This window comes from Clarias gariepinus, chromosome 3 (assembly GCF_024256425.1).
Source record: "Clarias gariepinus isolate MV-2021 ecotype Netherlands chromosome 3, CGAR_prim_01v2, whole genome shotgun sequence".
NCBI classification, from domain to species: domain Eukaryota; kingdom Metazoa; phylum Chordata; class Actinopteri; order Siluriformes; family Clariidae; genus Clarias; species Clarias gariepinus.
Genome location: NC_071102.1, coordinates 40,308,151 through 40,332,905, shown reverse-complemented (window position 1 = coordinate 40,332,905; position 24,755 = coordinate 40,308,151). Strand labels below are relative to the sequence as shown.

At 43.3% G+C, this 24,755-nt stretch overlaps 1 protein-coding gene across 1 annotated transcript; it reads left to right on the top strand.

The window, feature by feature from the left end:
* Positions 1–4,364: 4,364 nt before the first annotated feature.
* Positions 4,365–18,480, top strand: LOC128518705 (kelch-like protein 10). The gene is made up of 3 exons (XM_053491948.1): positions 4,365–6,176; positions 17,196–17,576; positions 18,124–18,480. Exons 1-3 carry the CDS (start codon positions 4,365–4,367, stop codon positions 18,478–18,480), a joined length of 2,550 nt encoding a protein of 849 aa, XP_053347923.1.
* The last annotated feature ends 6,275 nt before the right edge of the window (positions 18,481–24,755 follow it).

Sequence of the window (24,755 nt, the reverse complement as noted above, 5' to 3'; positions counted from 1 at the left end):
CAAACCATGTCTTTATAGTTTTGCTTTGTTCACTGGGGCATAGCCATGTCGAAATAGAAAAGGGCCATCCACAAGCTGTTGCCCCAAAGTTGGAAGTTGCTGAAGCATTAAGATTGCCCTTCAATGAGGATAAGGGGTCTGATTAAAACACATTACACTGAAACACATATGAAACTCAATAATTAACAGCTTTGGCCAAATACTTTTGTCCACACAGACTATTTCAGTAGAGGAAAAGATGTGCTGCAACGCTGAAGAACTAAACCCAACCCAACTAAAAGAACTATAGCTCCACCTAGCGGTTAGACAGGGAACTTCACAATTAATCTGGTATACTCCTCTTACATAAACATCATTTAAAGAAAAAAATATAACAGTGCAGGTCTGAGGGAATAATAACAATTCAATGTTACAATACTTTTGTACAATGCAACAGTTTAATTTGGGCATATATTGGATATCACGGATATCAGGATTAATACTCAAAAGGCTTTCCAGAAACCATCATAAATTGTACACATGTGGAATTCACTAGTTAAACTAGTTAAATTCACTAGTTAACAAGTAGAGCAAAAATGGCTCACTAGTACTACTAGTGACCATTTTTGCGCTTATGGCAAGCCCTTCGAGCATATATTTACGGCTTGCCATACAAACGGCTTGCCATACCATTTTGCTCTACTCGTTAACTAGTGAACATGTTTTATATATATATATATATATATATATATATATATATATATATGGAGTGTGTGTGTGTGTGTGTGGTACTGTAGGGGTTGTACAAGCCTTGCTCTATATGATACATTTTCTCAAATTAGGAAATTATAGACTTCCCATTAATTCGTATTCCCGCAACAACAACAACAACAAAAATTATAATAATAAAATAAACTGACGATACGGAATGACCAGGTTTTTCTATCAGTGTATTTTTGCTTTCCTCTTGGCACTGACAGACTATACACAGTGGTCCAACTTTCCCATCATCAGTACAAGATCCTAGAGAGAAATTAATGTGAATGGATATATACTGTATATATATATATATATATATATATATATATATATATATATATATATATATATATATGTGTGTGTGTGTGTGTGTGTGTGTGAGTGTTTGTGGTCGTTATACCAGGGAGAGAGTTTCTTATCTCAAATATTTTTTTTTTATTACACAGCAATAATATAAAATAGTATTAACACACACACACACACACACACACACATATATATATACCAATATATATATATATATATATATATATATATATATATATATATATATATATGTGTGTGTGTGTGTGTGTGTGTGTGTGTGTGTGTTTGTGGTCTCCAATCAAAGTTGATAACTCTGGGAGATTACTGATAAAGCTCTGTGTGGTAGTTGATGTGAATGTACGTTTAATACGATAGCGCGGTGCTGTGCTTACATTATCACTATAACACACTTTAATTGAGACAAGATAGTGATCTGAGATAACTTCAGACAGATTGTGAATAAATTTCTTATGCTTAATCCGAAAAATATTATTAAATCTAAAGTGTGACCTGCTTTATGAGTGGGTCCTACTACACACTGATTTACTCCTACCGAGTCCAGTATAGACATAAGAGGGTCTTAGAGGGTTTTCTGGATTCTCAAAATGAATATTAAAATCTCCAGCAATTAACACTTTGTCTACGGAAACGACTAGGTTTGAAAAGAAATCTGCAAATTCACAAAGAAATTCAGAGTACTGCCCTGGAGGTCTGTAAATGATAATTAGTGGGATCGACTGAGCTGACTTCATATTTGTAGGTACACTTATGTTACTATAGAGAACTTCAAATGAATTAAATTTGTGTCTGTGTTTTTGTATGATAGTCAGATTATTGTTGTAAATAACAGTGACGCCTCCTCCTCTACCAGGTAGCCGAGGCTGGTGTATGTAGCTGTATCCAGGAGGACTAGCTTCATTTAGAGCTACATACTCCAGGCCTCAGTAGCGCAGTGGGGTCCAAAGTGCTCGCCCTATCATCTGGAGATCGCTGGTTCGATCCCCGGGTGATGCTGTTACCTCTCACAGCCGGAGGTCTAGAGTGAGCTAATTGGACGAGCTCTCTCAGGGGGGAGGAATGAGAGGTACTTTGTGCTTATTAATCACGTTTTTACAATTACACATTAATCACGGCTCTACAGCCAGTTTGTGGGCTCGCGCACGCGGAAGGAGTGGCTAGCGCTTTGTGTTACTTCGCCCCTAATGGTGCATGAGCAAGCAGTTCAAAAAGATGCCAGGCAAAAGGGACCACTCAATATTGCCAGTGACTACGGTCCATGCTGAAAAAACTCTCTGCTGTTTATCTCTCTATTGTTTTAGGGTGAGAGCCACCTGCCAACGCCTGGTCAAGTCAAGTATCAAAATAAAGCAGGCTCTTCACAGACATTTAATGATGTTGTCCACTTGTCACAGTGAACAGGATTGAGCTCTAAGGCCTGGTTTACGTGCCTTAGAGGTCATTGCACAGCCTAAGAGGTACTAAATACAATTTCACCTGTGGGGACATACGGAATGTTCGTTAATGGATCAGTTGCAAACTGCATGTGAGGTGTTACAAAAAAAGTATTCTTTTCCAAATGCATCTTTTATGAGCTCTGTGTCACTTAATGTTACCAAAATGTCTATCCTTCCTTTACATCTCTGCCACAACGCCATTTCTTCGTGACTACTAAACCAGTTGACACCTCTGGAGCTCTCCTACATTACACATTCAAGCCATTTTGTAAACAGAAAATAAAGATTTTGTTATTGTCATTAGTGTTATCATCACTGGTGTTACCAGGTCCTGGTCATTGGTATTACTGTACATTTTTACAGTGGTATGGTAGTTTAAATGCTTCTTTTTTTTACTAAGTAGAAAATATTTTTACAGTTGATTGGTTATGCAATGAATGATTAACATTTTAGTATTTTTTGATTAAATGTTTTTTTAATTACTATTTAAAATTACTGTTAAAACATTAAAGTGAAAATTGCATTCATATGAAAAAAGTTCATATGGTGGTATTTAAAACATGCAATTTTATTTTACAATTCATCAAGAATTAAATACTTTTTGGTCTTATGGTTCATCTACTTTGTCTTTAACTTGTTGGTCTTTCAGCTGCTCCCGGCAAGGAGTCGCCACAGCGGAATACCCAGTTCGCACTACAACTTGGCACAGGTTTTACACCAGATGCCCTTCCTGACGCAACCCTCCCATTTTATCCAGGCTTGGGACCGGCACTGCATCCAGTGGCTGGGGTTTGGGCACTGGCTGGGAATCGAACCCGGGCCTTCCGCATGGCAGGCGAAACACCTACCACAGTGCCCTTATCTACTTTGTCTTTAACTAAAGTAAATTGACTCAATTCAATTCGATTTTATTTGAATAGGGCTTTTAACAATTGTCATTGTCGCAAAGCAGCTTTACAAAAAAATATATATATATATGGAAGTTTGTATGAAATGTGAATGTGTATGAATCAAAATGATTAGATAGTCCTTGATGCGCAAGCCGAGGGTGACATGGCAAGGTAAAACACCCTAAGATGGAAATAGGAAGAAACTTTGAGAGGAACCAGACTCAACAGGGGACCCATCCTCATTAGGGTGATAACGGATAGCAGGGATTGACCTGCAGGCATACTGTGTGTTAGGCAGCTGGAAGTTCAATATAACAGTTGATGCCTTTAAGTTAATATGGAGTCCAGTTTGTTACTGGAGGCTCAGGTAGACTGAGTAGACTGAGGTAGGAAATTCTAGAGCGAACAGCTGTCTGCATCAGCCGAGGCCAGGACCATCTTCATGGTAAAGTGGAACCATCCCCAGCACCACACGCATCCCAAACAAACCACATCCAGTCACCAAGTCCACAGAGAACAGTTTCATTTCTAAACAGAACAACAGAACATTCTCCAAAATAATGTCCGCAGTCTACATACCTTTTCCAAATTTTCATTGCTCCTCCCCTGAAGGCTGGTGTGAAGCACCCCAAGGAATTTAAATTACAGAATCGTGAATTTTAAATTGGTAGATGCTTGTTGTTGGTATGACACAACCCTCACATTTTATCTGGGCTTGGGACTGGCACTGTATCCAGTGGCTGAGATTTGGGGACTGGGCCTTGGGAGGGGAAACACCTACCACTGAGCTGCTAGTGTCATAGTAGCAAAACTCAAGAAACAGTGGCTGAAGCTTAACTTTCAACCACTTGTGATGTCATAGAAGCCAACTAAAGGTGCAGAGTCTGAAGCTCTACTTTCAGTCACTTATGAGGTCATAAAGTCAAACTCAAGACCCAAAGGCTGAAGCTTTATTTTCAGCCAGTCTTACACAGATATGATACAGACTCAAACAGATCTGCAGCACAGGGGACTGGTTTGCTCACTTGTCTCCTGGAAAGAAAGAATAGAAATGGAGAGGAAGGAGGACACGATGGTCTGCAACATCTTCAATGAGCTGCGTTTAGAAAAGGAGCTTTGTGATGTTCTCGTCAAAGTCAACGGTGCCCAGTTCCACGCACACAAGATCATCTTGTGTGGCTGTAGCCCTTACTTCAGGGCTCTCTTCACCCATGACTGTTATCCTCCAGATGTATTTCAGTTCACCATCCCAGGTGTCTCCTCAGAAATAATGGAGGTGATCATGGAGTATGCATACATACAGGAGGTTAACATCACAGAGGAAAATGTGCATGAGCTGCTTATTGCTGCTGATTATTTGGCAATGAGCGACCTGGTAAATGAGTGCTCAGTGTTCCTCAAGGCTCACATGTGCCAGGAGAACTGCATTGGCATTTGGCGCTTTGCTCGCTTCTACTTCTGCAGGAAATTAGAGCAGCAGGCCTTGCAGTTTGTCCTGCACAACTTCGAGAATGTGCTGCATGTCTCTGAGGAGTTTCTGGACCTCACGGTTGAAGAGCTTTGTGAGATCATGGAGAAAGATGAGCTGAATGTAAAACAAGAGAATTTGGTGTTTGAGGCCATCATACTGTGGATTGAACAGGCGCCCCTGGAGCGAGAAAAACACATTGGACAATTACTAGCCAGGGTGCGTATGGGGTTACTGCCGCAGGACTATTTTATGGACAATGTAAAGAACCACAATTTAGTTTCAGAAAACACAGCATGTAGACTGATTATTTACAGTGTTCTGCTGAATATCTATGGCCTGAACACAGCTGAATTTCTCAACTCTGATCTCGCTCGGCCTCGTCTGCCCAGTTCTGTTCTACTGGCAATTGGTGGCTGGAGCCAAGAAGATCCCACCAATGCCATAGAAGCATATGATCCACGAGCAGAGCGCTGGGTTGATGTGACATGCACCAGTGAGAGTCCACGAGCCTATCAGGGAGCAGTGTACCTCAATGGCTTTGTATACTGCATGGGAGGATTTGATGGCAGAAATTACTTTAACAGTGTGCATAGATTTGACCCCATCAGCAGAACCTGGGCCGAGGTGGGTCCCATGCACTCTCGCCGGTCTTACGTGAGTGTGTGCAAGCTGGATAGTTACATCTATGCAATGGGAGGACTCAATGGAACTGAACGGCTTAGCACAGCTGAGCGATATGATCCTAAGAACAATCAGTGGAGTATGATAGCACCAATGCACGAACGCAGGAGTGATGCAAGCGCTACCGTACTTAATGGCAAAGTGTACATATGTGGAGGGTTTGATGGAAACGAATGTTCGTTTACGGCGGAGTATTACAATCCTCAGATGGACGAGTGGACTCTTCTACCCCGAATGACCAGCAGAAGGAGTGGACTGGGTGTGGTAGCATATAGCGAACATGTTTATGCCATTGGAGGATATGATGGTGTGAATCGTCTAAGAAGTGCAGAAATGTATAATCCTCTGACCAATTCATGGAGAATTGTTCCAGACATGATCAACCGGCGCAGCAACTTTGGCATTGAGGTGCTGGATGATCTCCTTTTTGTTGTTGGAGGCTACAATGGCAGTACCACTACCAATAATGTGGAGTATTATAATAAGGCAACTGCTAAATGGATCAAAGCGGAAGACATGGGTGTGTTCCGCAGTGCATTGAGCTGCTGTGTGCTCTACGATTTACCCAACATGGCAGAGTATGCAGCACCCCGTAACGTTGTCTACAAAGACCCCAAGAGTGCCCAGAGCACCTCAGTAACAGAATGAGTGTGTTCAGTAAGGAGCTGCTGTTAGCTTGTGTGTTTTCAGCTGTTTTTTTATTCCACATGCTAGAAAGACCGCTGAGCTGGTGATCAGTTTTTCAGGATTTTATCCTGGAAAAAAAAAGACTAACCTGGTAGTGATAATGCCACTGAACTCAGAAAGGTTTCCACTCCACCTATAGACTCTGTTCTATCCTCCGCAAGTTTAAAGGAGTATTGCAGGCATCAGGGCAAAATACCTGTTAGATGTTCAGCTCGGGGAACTAGTGACATGATCTTTAAATGTGTTTCCATGGGAGATCCAGCCTTTTTGTGAAAAACCTCTAACTCCTATGCACCATTCAGAGTAAGTTTACCTAAAAAAAGTCTTGGTCATGTGATTAGATATCATCTCCACCTGTTTTTTTTTTTTTTGTTTGTGATGTATGACAAAGGCCAGACTCCGGTTTGTATTCAGACCGCAGGGTCAATCTGGACCCAGTCCACACCTCAGATTTGCAACGCAAAAATACAATGTAATAAAAATGTTATACAATTACTATTAAATAGGCTACAATACTTTGTTTATTGGTGAGTTTTTATTACATTGTATTATTGCATTGCAACATGGTCATGTCAAATTTTGTAGATTGCTATGGCAATGCTGGCCCGAGGTTATGGTTAAACATAATAGTTTCTCTGTTGTCATGGCATTTTTTACAGAAAAGCAAGACTTCAGCATCTTCTGTCAGTGTATGTTATGTCCCCTGTGCGGTGAAGATGTCATGATCCACAAAGTAAAGTAAAGTGTCTTCATCTAGTGACCACACCTTTTTTGTACCAAGGTTTTGGCAGCTTATTGACCTCAGATTGCTATTTCTCACACTAGGCTACTATGAATGTTGACTGTCTTTAATTTCCCGTCAAAGAGAAATTTTAATTTTTCCAATATAAATTAAAGACACAAAGTGACCTTTTTTAACATGTAGTTCAAAAAACTTAAAAAAAAAAAAAAAAGGAGCCTACAGGCTACTTAAATACTTTTTAAAATGAACAATTAAATAATTATAATGCATAGTTTATTAGGAAAAGGTAGGAGAGAGAGAGAGATAAGGTACTTATATGCACCTCATATTTGCTTGTGTTAAATACAGAAAGTAGTCGTTGTTGAATCACTGTATCAAGGCTTGTATCAGATTCCTGAGAATCATGTGATTGACACTTCCCGGGTGTCAGTTACTTTTCAGCAAGCTTCTTCTTACCTAGACAAATAAGCAGCAATGTGAGATTGCTTAATTATATTCTTTGATTTCTCCCATGGCTTTAACACATTTCCAAAACAGAAGCTCCAGTAGATGCAGGTTGACATCTACACAACCTCCTGCAATACTGACTATCTAACCAACAATTTGTGAGACTGCATGAATGCATGTCTGAAAAAGTGATTAGCATTACAAAATTATTACAGCAAAAAGTAATCTCACGTTTCCTTTTCATATAATACACTGTGGACTTTCAATACAGGACACTAGTGGCTCAGTGGAAGGTGTTTCACTTGCGATACAGAATGCCTGGGTTCGATTCCCAGCTCCAAGTCCCAGACCGCAGCCACTGAATGCAGTGCTGTTCCCAAGCCAGGATAAAATGGGACGGTTGCGTCAAAAAGGGCATCCGGCGTAAAACCCATGCCAAGCTTGTATGTGCAGACCGGATGGTCTGCTTTAGCGACCCCTTGCCGGGAGCAGACGAAAGTTCAACAACTCGGAATCCTGTAATCTGCAAAGGTTCTCGGATGACTCTGCAGTTGTGGAATGTGTTAATAGTGGTCTGGAAGCAGAGTATAGAGACCCAGTGGACAGCTTTGTGGAGTGGTGCGAGAGAAACCACCTAGTCCTGAATGTGGCCAAAACCAAAAAGATGTTTGTGGACCTCAGGAGGACCAGGACTACATTAAGCACAATCTTTTTGGGGTGGAGGTGGAGGTTCACATTGATGAAAGATTGGACCTGAAATGCAACACAGATGCTGTCTACAGGAAGGGACAAAGCAGACTCTTTGAGAAAACCTAGACTTTTTCAATATGTTGCAGAACTTTTAGCAGTCTTTTGTTGCAAGTGCAATATTCTTTGTTGCTGACTGCAAGAGGGGTAGCAGCAGTACAGGGGGTTAGCAGTGCCATTAGGAAAATCTATAAACTCATCATGAACGCCAGCTTAATACTGGGGACTTGAAATTGGTAGTGGGAGATTGATGCTACACAAACTGTTAACCATAATGGAGAACACCTCATATCTGACCCACAATCTACTGACTATGCATCAGAGAAGTTTCAGGAAGTTTCGCTTCAGCTCCACTGGGACAAAGTCTTTCCTGTCAACTGCAATTAGAGATTTACAATAACTCTGCTCTGTGTCAGGAGAGGAAGCTCCTTTTCTGACATTATTATAAATGTGGTCATATATATTATGTATTATATTTATTATCATATGATTAATCTGTTAAGATCCCATCAATGCGCCTTAATCCATAGCCTCTTAGAGGTTGTCCATGTGATTGCACAGATATGATCATGTACACTCATTCTCTTCTTTTTATTAATATTATAACTTGCTGGTGCACATTGTGTATAGTTACTAAGTTATATAAACATCATGTACATAGAAACAGTTTATTCAGAGTATTTTGCAACATTTACCTCGTTAATGCACCTTAATGTGCAGTTCTCAGATTTTTTTTAAGGCTTAATATTATTCTACAACTTGTTGACTATATATGTTGTTCTATAATCAGTGAACTGGCTGCTATAACAGCACAATTTCCCTTTGAGATTAATAAAGTTCTACCCATCTATCTATCCATCCATCCATCCATCAATCCGAACCCAGCCCACCTCAATTTACCAATACAATAATAAGGTTATTAAAACAGGCTGTGAGAAGTTGACCTGGGTGGTCATGATGCAACTTACTGGATGCAGACTGCCGTAAAACAGTCTTGTTTTCTTTGGCCCTAATACCTTACCGTGTACGTTTACATTACATTTAGGCATTTGGCAGACGCTCTTACCCAGAGCGACTTACATTTTTTTTTTATCTCATTACACATCTGAGCAGTTGAGGGTTAAGGGCCTTGCTCAAGGGCCCAACAGTGGCAACTTGGTGGTTGTGGGGTTGGAACCTGGGATCTTCCGAACCGTAGTCCAACGCCTTAACCACTGAGCTACCCCTACCCCAGACCGCGTATTAGTGCAGAGGTATCAGGAACTTTAAATAAACATGCCACCAGGTTTTGATTGCAGCGTTGCCTGGCAACCGCGTGTATAAATGCCCACGCCTTTGTTGTTCAAAACACAGTGCAAAGCATTTTCGCACAGCTCTGCTCCTTATGAGACCCGCGTTGTTACAGGTTATGTCAAATTTTGGAGATTGTTACAGTGATCCTGGCCCGAGATTATGGCTAAACGAAATAGTTTCCCTGTTGTTAGTTTAACGTGATACTGTAAGTTCCCCATTGTCACACAATAAAGAGCGACACCATTGCGACACTTGCAATCATTTTTCCACTACAGTTTAATGTATTTTGTCACAGACTCCCTTGAAAAACAAATTAAAACTCTGCACAAAACCTTTTTAATTTAAAATATCAGAAGTTATGCATTTTTAAGAGACAGTCTCTCCCCTTATGATCCTTATATGAATGTGTGCTGAATAGTCACTCAGTGTCAGCTCGCATGCCTGGAGCGGTGAGGTATACCCAGGCTGCCTTAGCCAGAGCTGGGAACTGCACTTTATAAACATTATACTCTCTGTGGAGTAAAGCCCAAGCTTTTTGAGTTCTTTTGCTAGATGTAGTTGTTTGAGGGTCGACCTACAAGATATAGCTGCTGTCTTTGCGGATTATTCACGCCTAGGAAAAAAGTTTCACACCAATGAATAAAGTTTTTTGGTGGTAAAGCTTTCGGCAGCGGTTCCTCCATTGGGTTTTGCTTTAGAAAAACTTTGCATATAGGAAGTTTGACATCTTTTAAAGTGACTGCAATATGTGGTATCATCAAGTTTAGAGACTATTTCTGTCAGATGGCAGCACGCTTGACTTCTTAAGTCAGTGTACCAAAAGACAATGTCCTGTGTACATTGGGAGCTGTGAACATTTACATTATTGCTTCCAAGTTCGTCCCCAGGCTGCTGACACAGGACCGAAAGAACATCGCATTAAAGTCTGCCAAGAACTCCATTAGTGTGCCTGTCATACATAACGATTAATTCATAATGAAGTCTGCCAAGAACTTCATTAGCGACCTGTCATTAGATGACCTGTTATTCATAACGATTCATTCGTAACATTCATTAATTCATTTGTAATGAGGATCATTAGTGACAAAACTTAAGTGTACTAATATACTGCATCTCAATACTAGTCTTGCTTGATCTTAGTGCTGCATTCGACAATATAGATCATAATATTCTCATAGATCGCTTACAAAATCACATAGGTATTGAGGGACAGGCATTAAAATGGTTTAGACCCTGTCTGATCAATACCATTTTGTAGATCTAAATGGAGAACTGTCTGGTGTAATGCCAGTGAAATATGGGGTCCCACAAGGGTCAGTTTTAGGACCTCTACTGTTTAGGACCTCTACTTGGGTAACATCATTAGAATACATGGGATTAGTTTTCATTGTTATGCTGATGATACACAATTATATATCTCAACAAAACCAGACGAAATACCTAAATTGTCTAGATTAACCAGGTGTGTCCAGGACATAAAAGATTGGATGACCAATAACTTTCTTTTACTAAACTCAGACGAGACAGAGATATTACTCATCGGCCCAAAAACCCGCACACAACAGCTTTCACAATTCAGCCTGCGTTTAGAAGGATGTACTGTTACTCCTAGCTCAACAGTAAAAGACCTGGGCGTTATATTAGACAGTAACTTGTTCTTTGAAAATCATACTTCCAATATTACAAAAACAGCCTTTTTCATCTTAGAAATATCGCCAAACTTAGGAACATCTTATTCGTATCTGATGCAGAAAATCTAGTTCATGCATTCATGACCTCCAGACTGGACTATTGTAATGCATTACTAGGTGGTTGTCCTGCATCCTCAATAAACAAGCTTCAGTTAGTCCAAAATGCAGCCGCCAGGGTTCTCACTAGATCCAGAAAATATGATCATAGAACCCCAATATTATCATCACTGCAGTGGCTACCTGTTCAATTTAGAATTAATTACAAAATAGTATTACCTACATACAAGGCTTTAAATGGTTTAGCTCCCACATACCTAACCAGTCTTCTAATACGCTACAATCCACCACGGTCCTTAAGATCACAAAAGTCTGGACTTCTTGTAATTCCTAGAATTTCAAAATCTACAAAAGGGGGTAGGGATTTTTCATATTTAGCTCCAAAGCTTTGGAATAGCCTTCCAGACATTGTTCGGGGCTCACATTTTCCCAGTTTAAAAGTAGACTCAAGAGGCATCTTTTTAATCTGGCATACGCGTAACTCATCCAATAACTTCATACTTCAGTACAGCCATCCTGAATGGCAACTACGCTAATTCTCTCCATCTGTTTTGTACTTTTCTACCCATCCCGAGGCATCTGGAGATTGTACCAGCTTCAGTAGACAAAGGCCAACCCTGCGAGGATCCTGAGGCATCCAGAGAAGGACCAGCTCCAGCTGGATTCTGCCTTATTATGGTTGAAGCTACACATCCTGCCCCGGTGCTTCCAGTGATCCAGACCCCATCTGCCCTCTGCACCTACTGACTCATCCCTATGATGAACTGGACTTCATGTTCATTTCATGTTCATTCAAGTTCATGTTCAGAAGAATTTCTGTTATATTGTACTTTCAGCTGCATAACACACATGATGTTATATCATCTCTATCTGTTATCATCCTATTGCCATCTCAGGGAGTTTTTTCTTGCCACTGTCGCCGTCACCTTTGGCTTGCTCATCAGAGATATTTAATTAATTTATCTCATTATTATCTAGACACATTTTTCTCACACATACACAATTTATTATTATTATTATTTTTAATTATTATTATTATTATTTATTATGAATTTCTTTTATTTTTGTGAAGCTGCTTTGAGACAATGACCATTGTTAAAAACGCTATATAAATAAAATTGAATTGAATTGTTACAATTAAATTAATACAACTCTGAGACAGTCTACACAGAGTAAGAGCCAATCATCTCCACAATCGAGAAAGGCGAGGCAGGCCCGCAGAGCTTGCATTATCTTTTTCGACATTATGCATCAAGCATAGGGGTAGCTCAGTGCTTAACGCATTGGACTACGGTTCGGAAGATCCCAGGTTCAAACCCCACAACCACCAAGTTGCCACTGTTGGGCCCTTGAGCAAGGCCCTTAACCCTCAACTGTTCAGATGTATAATGAGATAAAAATGTAAGTCGCTCTGGATAAGAGCGTCTGCCAAATGCCTAAATGTAAATGTAAGCACCTCCCCAGGGGACAGACTGTCAATAACAAATTCCATTGCCAGATTTTAAAACATCTAAAGAAGGACATACAGGGAAAGCGACCGGATCTGTGAAATGCAAAAATCTCAAAACTTTTTGACACCCCTTACTGTTCCCAGACTGGTGACGGCATTTTGATGTAATTGTCAACCTAAGTGTTTTGAGTCATCACAATAATATCAGTTTTTATGATTGGCTAGTTGAGAAACAATCGATCAGTAAAATGTCAGAGGTGGCTGAACAGAAATGAATCCAATAGCAGGCAAACGGTGATTAAATGATAGGAAATAATGTTTAAATCTTTATTTTATATACTAAGGCTTGGGTAAGCAGGAGCAGGAGGAGCAGAGGAGAGAAGCAGTGGCTGTGTGTGCTTAGTGACTGGGAGAGTTGGGAAGCCTTTATTGACAAAAGAGGTGCCAGGGCTATGACGCGAGGGGATCTCCACAATCCCAGGAGGCAGGACGCAGGGAATCCTCTCGGGTTCTTGCGAGCGATTTTTTCACCCTCAGCCAAGAAAAAAAAAAAGGCAAGGGAGGCGAAGTGGTGGCTAGAAGAATCGTCTTTGTCCAGGCGAAGGTCGATATCCAGAAATCCAGCAGCGAGAGCAAACGAATCCAAATCGTGAGTACAAATCCGAAGTCCTGAGAGCATGCGAGGTCATACACATTAATCATTCCGATAACAACATAAGTACTAGGAGGGGCGTAGACGAGAGAGAAGTCTGAGAAAACAGGCAGGGTCCATAACAGGCTAGGTCACACTGAAAACTATACATTTATACATATACCCTATACATTTATATCCCATACATGGCAGTGTCCCACTGCTGTTACTGTCTTACCTATTACCACTCATGAAATGTTTCATTTAATCTGATTACTTGGTTGTAACTAACTGTTGTATAATAAAATATAAAAAATGTAAATAATCACAAGGACACATGGTGTTATGTCCTTGGAGGTTATGTTTCTTACAGTTTATATAAATAACCATTATTGAAAAAATAAGGACAAAGACACATAATTTTTCATTTGCTGTCTACAGATCAGATTGGCAGTAATTCAATGGAGTGGGCTTACACTGGCCTTCATTCCTGTTATAAACTCTGTCTCTATTACAGTAGATGTCAGTGTTTAAGAATTAATAACACTTACCTTGACACAAACACGGAAATGTCAATTCATATTCACATACACAACCATACACAGCATTACACGACTGTTTGTGACCTTGAAAAGAAATAAAAAGTAGATTATTAGATTGTTAGAATAAAATAAAAGTAGAAATATGTCAAATATACGAAAATGTAAGTCTGTAAAAAAGTAAGAACTGTATAAATAAACTGTATTAAGTATGTGCAATGTGCAGGCAGCAGCAGAATGGTATGGTCTTGGAGTGTAAAATAGAATGATGAGCTGCAGTGATATTGTCCATCTTTAAAGTTCAGTAGTGCAATAGTAGTATGTAAACATACAATAACCATAGACCAGGGGTGTATTCCAGAAAGCAGGTTATGTGACATACCCGGATAAGTTTGAGGGTAAGTTAGTGGATAACCTCAACTTTCGGTTCCAAAAACGGAGGTAACTTTCTGGGTATGTATGTAACCATAGCAACTTACTCTCTGAAGATAACCTGTTCGGTAGGAGGTTATGTTCCAGGGTAAGTTTGTTTCAGAAGGTTATTGAGCATGGCGTGCCCTTTTGATGATGATCCCGTGGACGTAGAGGCACAAATTATACCAGGTTTTTTTGGCGGAAGAGAGTTATAAGACCGCGTATTGATGTTTTTAATTTCCTAATGATTATTTGAAAGAGTGTTATTGGTTTTTAATGGAATCGTTAATTTACTTAACACATCTCGGTGCATTGATGGCACCCACATTCCTATTAAAGCTCCTTCAATAAATGAGGGAGATGTTAATAGGAAATCTATTCATAGTAGCAATGTACAGGTAACAACTTAATTTTGTGTGCTTAATTTTTTGCCTTGTTAAAATCATTAAACTCATTACTTTTTTAATATGTGAGGCAAATCACATCATTACTAATGGCCAGGATCTATGCCAGGATTTGTGCATGATGCCAGAATTTTCCACAAGTCATCATTATGCCAGACATTTCAGCAGGGTATGTTTTGCTCTGTACAATTTTGTTGTTGTTAGTATATATTAGTATTGTACACTTGAATCATTACAGGACAGTACAATGGTTACTTGCTGGGGGACAGAGGATACCCTTCTCTGCCCTGTTTAACGACACACTACCCTGAACCTGATCCTGGACCACAGACACGCTTTAACCAGGCCCACAGCCAAACACGGGCCAAGGTGGAGATGACCATAGGGATCCTCAAGTTTAGGTTTCAGTGTCTGCGTGGGCTCTGAGCCAGTCCAGAGAGAGCATGCAACATCATAGTGGCTTGTGTTGTGCTTCACAACATTGCCACTATAATAGGAAAGAACCACTCTTCTTGCATTGAAGAAGATGGCCCAGAGGAACCTCTACAGATTTTTGCACACAACAGAGATGGAAGACAGGATTTGTCAAAACTCCTTTTATTAAAGTGTTTGCACTGGTCTGCTGTGCAGTTCATTTCTTTATTTCCTGAAAAAAAAATAAAGTAAAATGAAATGATAATTTAATGATATTGCTTTATATACACAACACTTTTAACATGCAACAGATTAATATATAAGTATTAATATAATAAGTATAAATAATATATAATTAAGTTCTCACCTTAAGGCGATGCTCTAAGAAATTCAATTTCTAGTGTTGCTTTTTTAATGGATAGCCTTTTCTCTTCCAATTAAGGTCCATCTCCATGTCACTTTTTCTTATTTGTTTTTGAAGATGTACCTTATACAGCTCCTTTGCTGGCAACTAGGAAGTAAAAATAAATAAATAAGATTCTGTCAGACAATAAAATTAAAATATGGACAACTGCACACAAATTCTTACATTGATTAGGTTGTGCATTGAGGTTGAAGGACCCTCTTCAGTGGGTAAATCCCCAGGTATGTACTGTGAAAGAACAATGACAGTTTGTTACTCTAATGTACAAAGGGGGCCTGCATTCTACCTCAGTGGATCTACCAGCATTGTCCACTTCTGTCACAGCAGATGTGGTCTCTACATCTTTATCCTTCAGTGAAAATATGCAAGTATACGTTATCTGGCAAAAAGAATAAAATAAAATAAAAGCAACTAAAGGTACCTGACAACAAAACACTTACAACTGTGACAGACTGTTCTTTCTCTAGCGTCCAATAATACAATCCCTCTATTAGTGTAAGAAAATACAACCCATAGAATTTTCAATATTATCAAAGAAAAAAACAATAATGTAGGAAAAAACATGACAAAGTAATAAACTAAGATCACAGTAGCCTATACATCATATGCAGTTAAATAAAGTAAGCCTGCATAAAAACATAAAGCATGTTCTTAAGCCTTTAAGTGACAGAGATCGTAATTTATTAAGTCGTATAATGAAAATAAATCATAATGGTAAACTTACATCTCACCATGTTAGTGTCACTGGTCGCCTTTTATTAAGGGACAAAGCCAGCTTCTCAGATGGGGTGAGGGGAGGTGGTGATGAGCCCCGCCAGTTAAATAGGCTTCAACCTTCTTTCTATTAGCTACATGACAGAAAGAATGTACTAAATCATGTTTAATAAATAGTTCAGTGATCGTGTAATCAAATATTACCTTTTTGCAGAACGTTTTTGTGTTTTATTTTCACTCGGCTTCTGGCTCCAGAAGGATTACACCTATTAAATAAGAAACCATAAATTTCTAGTCAGTATACATTGGTATTTTAGCCAAAAGAAATGAATGGCGGGAAAAGTAAATGCTTTCATTTAACAGTCAAAATGTCATGCTCTCAGCGCTCTGCGCTGATCTAAGACCGCTCCTGTCAGTTGACATTTCCGTTCCCACGCTGTCAAGCTCCTCATCACACGCCCTTGTTTTCCCACGCTGTCATGTCACTTCCACGCCCCCGATCCGCCCTGCCTGCACACCGGTTTCTCATTCAGTGCTGATTTCTCTGTGCTTATAAGGAAGTGCAGCGCACTGGATCTTTGCCAGATTATTGTGCTTCTCATACCAGTTATCTCGCGTTTACTTTGATAGCCCTCACGTTGCCAAGTTTTGTTTCCAATTCTCGTTTTTCTTCTCCTCGCTTTTCGATTCTGATTTGTTTGCTACGCTGACGGATTACACGGCTCACGACCCAACGCGCGCTCTCTCGACTACGGCTTATCTTCAAGTCTCAGCACAGACACCACGCTGACGGACTTCACGGCTCACGACCCAACGCGCGCTCTCTCGACTACGGCTTATCTTCACGTCTCGGCACAGTCACCACGCTGACGGACTTCGCGGATCACGGCCCAACGCACGCTTTCACGACTACGGCTTATCTTCACGTTCCAGCACAAACACCACGCTGACGGATTTCCTGATTCACTATTCAACGCGCTCTCTCCCTGACTTCGACCCAGCGTCACGCTCGCGGCACGATTTCAGCGCCGGCGGATTTCTCTGCTCTGCACGCTCTCACTCATCCTCGACCAGTCAACGCCTCGTTCCTGCACCTGCGTCTGGATCCGCCTCCGACGGACATCACGCCTCTTCGTGACCATCTCCTGACAGAATATTCTGGCCATACTATGGATCCAGCAGGATTAGACAGGATGAGGCAGGCGCTGGAGAATCAAGGCACTCTCCTTGGTAAACATCAGGAGGAACTGGTCACTACGAGACAGACGCTCGCTGACGTCACCGCCCAAATGCAGCGTCTCCAGATGCCTGTAGCACGGTCCACGGACCCTCCACAAGAGCCACACCTGCCAGCCCCACCCACACTTACGGCGGAGAGCCAGGTACATGCAGGTCCTTCCTGTCACAATGTTCTCTGATTTTTGAACTACAGTCCTCCACCTTCTCTCCAAAGAGATCCAGGATTGCCTATGTGATCACCCTTCTCACAGGTAGGGCCCGGGAGTGGAGCACCGCCCTCTGGGACGACCCAGTGTCACTGACCCATGTTGTGACACTTTTGCTGACTTTTCTGGAGAGATGAAAAGGGTTTTTGACCGATCTCACGTCGGCAGAGAGGCAGGCACCAAGCTACTACGCCTCCGCCAGGGGTCGCGTTCCGCTTATGACTATGCCATCGAGTTTCGGACCTTAGCTGCCTCAAGTGAATAGAACACCAGAGCGCTCGCCGACGTCTTCCTGGAAGGTCTGTCGGAGGCACTTAAGGATGAGTTAGTTTCTCGTGAACTTCCTTGTGACCTCCACGAGCTCATGGATCTCTCTGGGAGGATTGACTCGCGCCTTCGCTCAAGGCAGCCAACCCGGAAGTCACCACCCACCAGAAGACCTTCAACCCCCAGGGCGCCCCATCCCTCCTCTCCTCACGCGCAGATTAATCAGGAGGAGCCTATGCAGCTGGGCAGAACCCACATCTCCGATGAGGAGAGACGTCGCCACCGCCTAGAAAGAGCCTGTTTACTGCGGGGGCTCAGGTCACATGCTGAGGGACTGTCCGTTAAAAGGAGGCGCCCTCTAGTCAGACTGGGAGCCCTAGAGGGCGCTCCTCCCGATAAACTCCCAGAACCACGCCCACTGCTCTCGGTAACACTAGTCATCAGCGGCCAGCCTCACCCCATCCAGGCGCTCATCGACTTCGGCTCAGATCGGAATCTGATCAGCTCCGCGACGACCAAGGCGTTACGGGTCCCTGCACGTCGCTGGATCATCCCCTGTCCGTCCAAGCTCTAGATGGAAGCCCCCTTCCAGCCATCACTCACAGAACCCTTCCACTCACCCTAAGAACATCTGGGAACCACTCTGAGGAGATCTCCTTCTTCATTATTAACAAGTCCCACGCCGCCTTAGTCCTCGGTCTTCCATGGCTAGCTCTTCACGGTCCTACCGGCCAGGCTCAAGGAATTTCAAGCCAGATGCCCTTTCACGCCAGTTTTCACCCTCGCAGTAACCCACGTCGGAGGATACCTCGTCGCCGCCATGGAACTGGACATAGAGAGCAATGTTCGGCAGGCCCTGACCCAGGAGCCCTGACCTAGTGATGTTCCACCGAACCGTGTCTTCATTCCCCCTCGCCTGCGCTCACAAGTTCTGGAGTTTGCCCATGGATCCAAGCTATCTTGTCACCCAGGCGCTGTCGAACTCTCTTCATCGTCCAGCAACGATTCTGGTGGTCCACGTTAAGGAGGGACATGCCCAGATTCGTGGCAGCCTGCGACATCTGCGCCCGTTGTAAGATGGACAACCGGCCGACTGCTGGCCTTCTTAGACCTCTACCGGCTTCTCGACGCCCTTGGTCCCACATTGCGGTGGATTTTGTCACCGGCCTACCCTCTTCCGACGGGCACAACTGTATCATGACCATCGTGGACCGCTTCTCCAAATTGGTGCACCTCGTGCCCCTTCCTAAGCTGCCATCTGCCAAGGAGACCACAGAACTACTCGTCCTCCATGTATTTCAGCTCCATGGCCTCCCCACAGACATTGTGTCAGACCGGGGTCCTCAGTTCGCCTTGCGGTTTTGGGGTGCGTTCTGCAGGCTCGTCGGAGCCACTCCCAGCCTATCGTCAGGTTCCCATCCCCAGTCCAATGGACAGACTGAGTGTATGAACCCAGCGTTAGAGGTCTCTCTCCGCTGCATGACGACCCGGGACTCTACCACCTGGAGCAAGTTTCTCCCTTGGGTCGAATATGCCCACAACTCTCTGCCCTCCGCGTCGACAGGCTTGTCCCCGTTCCAGTGCTGCTTAGGCTACCAACCTCCCCTCTTCCCAATCCAAGAAATGGAGGTGGAGACCCCTTTAGCCCAACACTTCGTCCGCCGCTGCAGGCAAACGTGGCTACGCGCTAGGCGGACCGCCACTGCATTAAAGCCACCAAGTACCGTGTAGGAGACCGAGTCATGCTCGCCACAAAGGACATCCCCTTGAAGCGTCTCCCACGTAAACTCTCCCCCCATTTCGTCTGCCCTTTTACTATAACCAGGATCAACCCATGTGCAGTCCGACTTCTTCTCCCCTCGTCCATGCGACGGATTCAACCCACTTTCCACATATCCCAGCTGCGACGCGTCATCAGTTGTCCATTAAGTCGACCCAGCGTCACGCTCGTGGCACGATTTCAGCGCCGGCGGATTTCTCTGCTCTGCACGCTCTCACTCATCCTCGACCAGTCAACACCTCGTTCCTGCACCTGCGTCTGGATCTGCCTCTGCGCACTGACAGACATCATGCCTCTTCGTGACCATCTCCTGACACAAAAGGATGTGGTAGGGGTGTTTATTTTGCAATATAATAAAAGGGGAAGCGATGTCAAATTTGCAACTTAGTACGCTTATACATTTACTCTGTCCGTTACTTTTTTGCCAAGCCAACTTTCTTTCTTTAGCTGATGCAGCCGTATCACTTTATTTTATTATTATTGGCTTGAATTCCTCATATGCGTGCATTAAAATTTTTGTGAAGTATGCTGCTCTCTTTTTTTACTTTGATTTTCCATTTTGACTTGTAAAATTGGTGATCCATTGAAACTGTCTTTATGAATGCACCATGCATGTGAACTAACTCTGGGTAACCAGTGGAGGGTTGATTAAACTTCCTCTTATCAGGTGTTTTGGAACCGATATACTCGCGGTATGCGGGTTTGGGGTTAATCAACCCAGAGGTTAGGAACACAACAAGAGGGCAATCCAGTGCTGAGGGTGACAAAGGTCGAGATATGTTTGCTTATCCTAATTGCTTGTGGTCTGCCAAATCTGAGATCCACTGACGCAGTAAATGGCTGAGTACCAGGCGCTCCAGCTTGGTGGTAAGTATAAAGGGAATCATAAAAGTTAAATGCTGGGTTGAAGTCTGCGAAGAGAATTTTAACTTCCCTTACCAGTGTCAATTGGGTAAGCGATATATGAAGGAGGTAGGAAATGGTATCATCAGTTGAGCGGTTTGGACAGTATGCAAACTGTGGTTGATCTAGTGTGTCGGGTGGTGAAGAGATAATGAAGTCTTTGACTGGTCATTCAAAGCATTTCATTACTACTGAGGTGAGGTGGTAGTCATTGTGGGAAGAAGGATGGGGTTGTCTTGGGGACAGAAACAATGATGGACTCTTTAAAACAAGTGGGAATTAGTGACTGGGTTAGGGAGAGTTTGAATATTTCTGTAAACACAGGTGCTACAGTAGCTGGTCTGCGCAGGCTCTGAGGACTCAACCTGAGATTCCTTCTGGTCCTGCTGCTTTCCTGATGTTTACTCTCCGGAGGGCTCTCCTCACATCATGCTCGGAGATGATGAACGCATTTCCAGTGTTGGCATTCTGTCTACAGACATTTTGATAATTAGCATTATCTTTAGCGTTAGCATTAGCATTATTAGTTGCAGGCTCGAAGCAAGCAGAAAGGTGTTCAAAAAGTGAAGCGAGCATTGAAGGTTATAACAAACCTGCTACTATTATTAAAAAAAGTAACTTGCCATTAGCAGAAAGGGAGGGTAAGGACCACCAGAGACAACCTATATGCATTTAAGTGTATTTACATTTAATATCTGTGTCTCTTCTCTTTCTAACAAAAGTCCATAAACAAATAAACCCAAAGAACGTCCCGCTTCACACCCGATGTCCTCAGCAAGCGGCGTCCCTTTAATGGCGGTGCAGGCGCAGCTGAAGACTCGGTCCCGCGTGCTCACTGCCGCAGGCATAGCGAATCCCGGAAGAACAGCAGGCCCGTATCAACTCTGGGAAACACACGGCCACAAACAGAACAACACAAAAGAAAACCCTCCTGCATAACCATAGCAGAAGGTATCTTATAAGTTTATGTCAGGGTAAGCAAATTATAAATGCCACAACGGGCTTTACACAACAAACATTTAAAATCCATGTAGTTAAATGCATGCTGGACAAACTTATCCCACATTCGGGTTTACAAACATTTAGCAATTAGCTATTTAGCATCTAGCATCTAGCTATTTACTGTTTAGCTTAGGCTGTAAGAAGGTTGCTGTTACCTAGGCTCAGCCTCTCTCCTTCTTTTATTAATTTAATACCAATGGTTTCCACAGTGCCCCTGTTGGCCAGGAGCCCATGATTTGGCAACCACTTGTTACACCACCTCCCCCTCGAAAGAAGGCGTGACTTTGCCGTAAAAGGGCTTTAAATTAGCCACGTGGAACGTAAATTGTCCTGCTTGATTACCCAGTTCTACCATCAGGGTAGTTAACCCTGTTAAGGACCTTTGTAATTTTTGCAGGCCGCTTCCATTTTGGAGCTAGCTTGGCCATATGAGAGGCCTCTGCTCGAGACTGAGGAAAAGCACGGACCCACACAAGGTCACCCGCACTGTATGTGACGGCTCGTCGTCACAGTGCTCCGGACAACCTGGAACAGGGCTTTCTGATGCTCCACTGTGAAATAGGCAGGATGATCAGGTGGGATGGTTCGATGCAGCATTCGCTCCAGTGGTCCCTTCAGCTTGCGTCCCAGTGCTATCTCTGCTGGGGTACCAGTGCTTTCCTGCCAGGCTGTGTTGATAGCAAACCGGAACTTTGGAAGCCATATCAAACCTTCAGCAGCCTCCGCAGACTGCAGATATCGGGGTCACAGAAACGTTGGGATGACCAGCTGGAGGAGGCTACACCCAGCCTGCTTGGGGATCTGACGATACAGGAACTAGTTTATTATGCAATAATGGATTTTTTTTAACATCAGGATCCAACCTTGCCTCTTTCCACAGTGTATGAAGCGTCTCGTCCGCCTTTTGGGCCTTCTCTAGCTCACAGGGCAGACCCCACTGCCGATTATTGCCTCTGTGCAAGGCCAAATGGGCGTTCATGGTTTCTCCCTCCTAGTCTAAGCACTCATCGGGTTAAGCGTGAGAAGGGGTTTGGCTGGTTAGAAACACAAAAAGCGGCGAAAAACGTCAAAGCGGCGTTATCTGTAATGATATCGAATGCCTTTCCCTCCAAGTACTGATTCCACTTCTCCACTGCCCATACCACCGCCTGACATTCTTTCTCTGACACTGAATATTTGGTTTCAGCTCCGTGCAGCAGCCAGGAGGTGTAGGCAATAACGTTTTCTCCATCCTCGCGATCCTGTGTGTGTATTGCCCCCAGGCGGATGTTGCTGGCGTCTGTCTGCACCTTAAAGGGGTGGCTAAAGTCAGGAGCCGTTAAAACTGGAGTGTTTTGCAGAGCTGTTCTTATATCTTCAAAGGCTGACTGGCATTCAGGGCTCCACACCCACTTCGCTTCTTTCTTTTTCAGGGTGTGCAAAGGAGCAGCACGCTTTGAGAAGCGGGGTATGAACCGACGGTACCAGCCAGCCAGCCCTAGGAAGCGTTGACGCTCCTTCAGGTTGCGGGGAATGGGGTAGGTTTGAATCACCACTACTTTGGCTTCTTCCGTATTTATGCCTTTAGCCGATATGATGTGCCCTAGAAAGGAGAGGGATGACTGGCAGAGATTGCACTTTTTAAGGTTTAGGGTAAGACTAGCAGCTTCAAGGATTGTGAATATTTGTCGGAGGTGATTACTTTCCTAAAACAGGTCAAGAGGTCATGAGCCTCTGAAAAGTTGCTCCTGCATTCTTCAGGCCAAAAGGAAGACGGAGAAATTCATATTGATTGTTCTTGGTGACAAACGTTGTTTAAGGAATGCTGTCTGGATCCATCTCCACCTGATAGTAGCCACTACGCAGATCTAACGAGCTGAACACACACAGATTTCGTGGACCTGGGGCATGGGGAAGCCGTCCAATGGCGTTTTGCTGTTGAGGACTCTAAAGTCTACACAAAAACAGGTCCCACCGTCCCTCTTACCCACCAGCATGACTGGAGCAGCCCACGGTGTGGTGGATGGTCTAATGATACCCGCTTGCAGCACCTTGGCCACCTCTTCCTCCACAATTTGCTGTTTGTAGACAGGAACAGGGTATGCCTTCTTTCTGACTGGCCTTTCGTCGGTGGTGTAGATATCGTGGGTGATTGCCTTGGTGTGGCCAATTCGGTCAGTACACACTGTCGGCCATTCTAACAACAGCTCCTGCAACTGATATTTGTGTTCTTCAGACAGGAAGGCGTTGCTTACCAGGCTGAAGATGGCGGAGTTGGTGGCATCAGTCACTTGTGGCAATGGATTGGCCACATACAGGGAGACTTGCTTTAGAGGTGCTTTGGAAGGGGGAGGGTGTGAGCAGCTACTAGGAGAGGGAGAATGAGGAGTGGAGGTAGCAGCCGGTTGCGCATTCATCATTGCTTTTAACTGCGAGTCTCGCCTCTTCATGCACTCCACCATGGAAAGGCCTACGTTGTTTTACTGCTTCTCACACTGCTTTTTCACTGCCTGAACCAGTTGCTGCATCTCCACCTGGGCATTCTGCAGTTTACTTTGGAAGGTTAATACCTCAGTGTTGTGGAGGTGTTGCAGCTCACCCACCTGATCGGACAGCTCACCCATTCACTGGGTGAGCTTGTCTTCTAGCGCCTGCAGAGGCATCTCTATCTGACCGAAGCGGGCTGCTAAAACCATGAAAATGAGGCTTTGGTCGTCTTCAGCGTTGACGGGAGGAGGAAGAGGAGTAAACTCTTCATCAGTAAGCAGTTGCTCTACCCCATCATCATCTTGTGGGCCCTCATCTTGAATGGGCTCACGAGGCATCATGAAAGGGCCTGGTGTGAAATTGTGAGCTACCAACCCTATATATATATATCAGCAAAAAAAGAAACGTCCCCCTGACTTTCAACTGTTTTTACTTTCATTAAACTTAATGTGTAAATATTTGTATGAACACTAAAAGAGTCAACACCATAAGACATCAACTAAAAATGTTTCCCAATGTGTCCCTGAATGAAGGGAGGCTCAAAATCAAAAGTACCAGTCAGTATCTGGTGTGGCCACCAGCTGCTTGAAGTACTGCAGTGCATCTCCTCCTCATGGACTGCCTATTGTGGACAGTCTGAGCACTGATGGAGGGATTGTGTGTTCCTGGTGTGACTCGGGCAGTTGTTGTGGCCATCC

Bases quoted from the DNA above. Each gene is read 5' to 3' on its own strand.
- LOC128518705 (XM_053491948.1), top strand. From the start codon at position 4,365: ATGATACAGACTCAAACAGATCTGCAGCACAGGGGACTGGTTTGCTCA. The intron at 6,177-17,195 runs GTAACAGAATGA...ACTTCGACCCAG, and splicing joins AGAGTGCCCAGAGCACCTCA to CGTCACGCTCGCGGCACGAT. The intron at 17,577-18,123 runs GTACATGCAGGT...CCTCACGCGCAG, and splicing joins CACTTACGGCGGAGAGCCAG to ATTAATCAGGAGGAGCCTAT.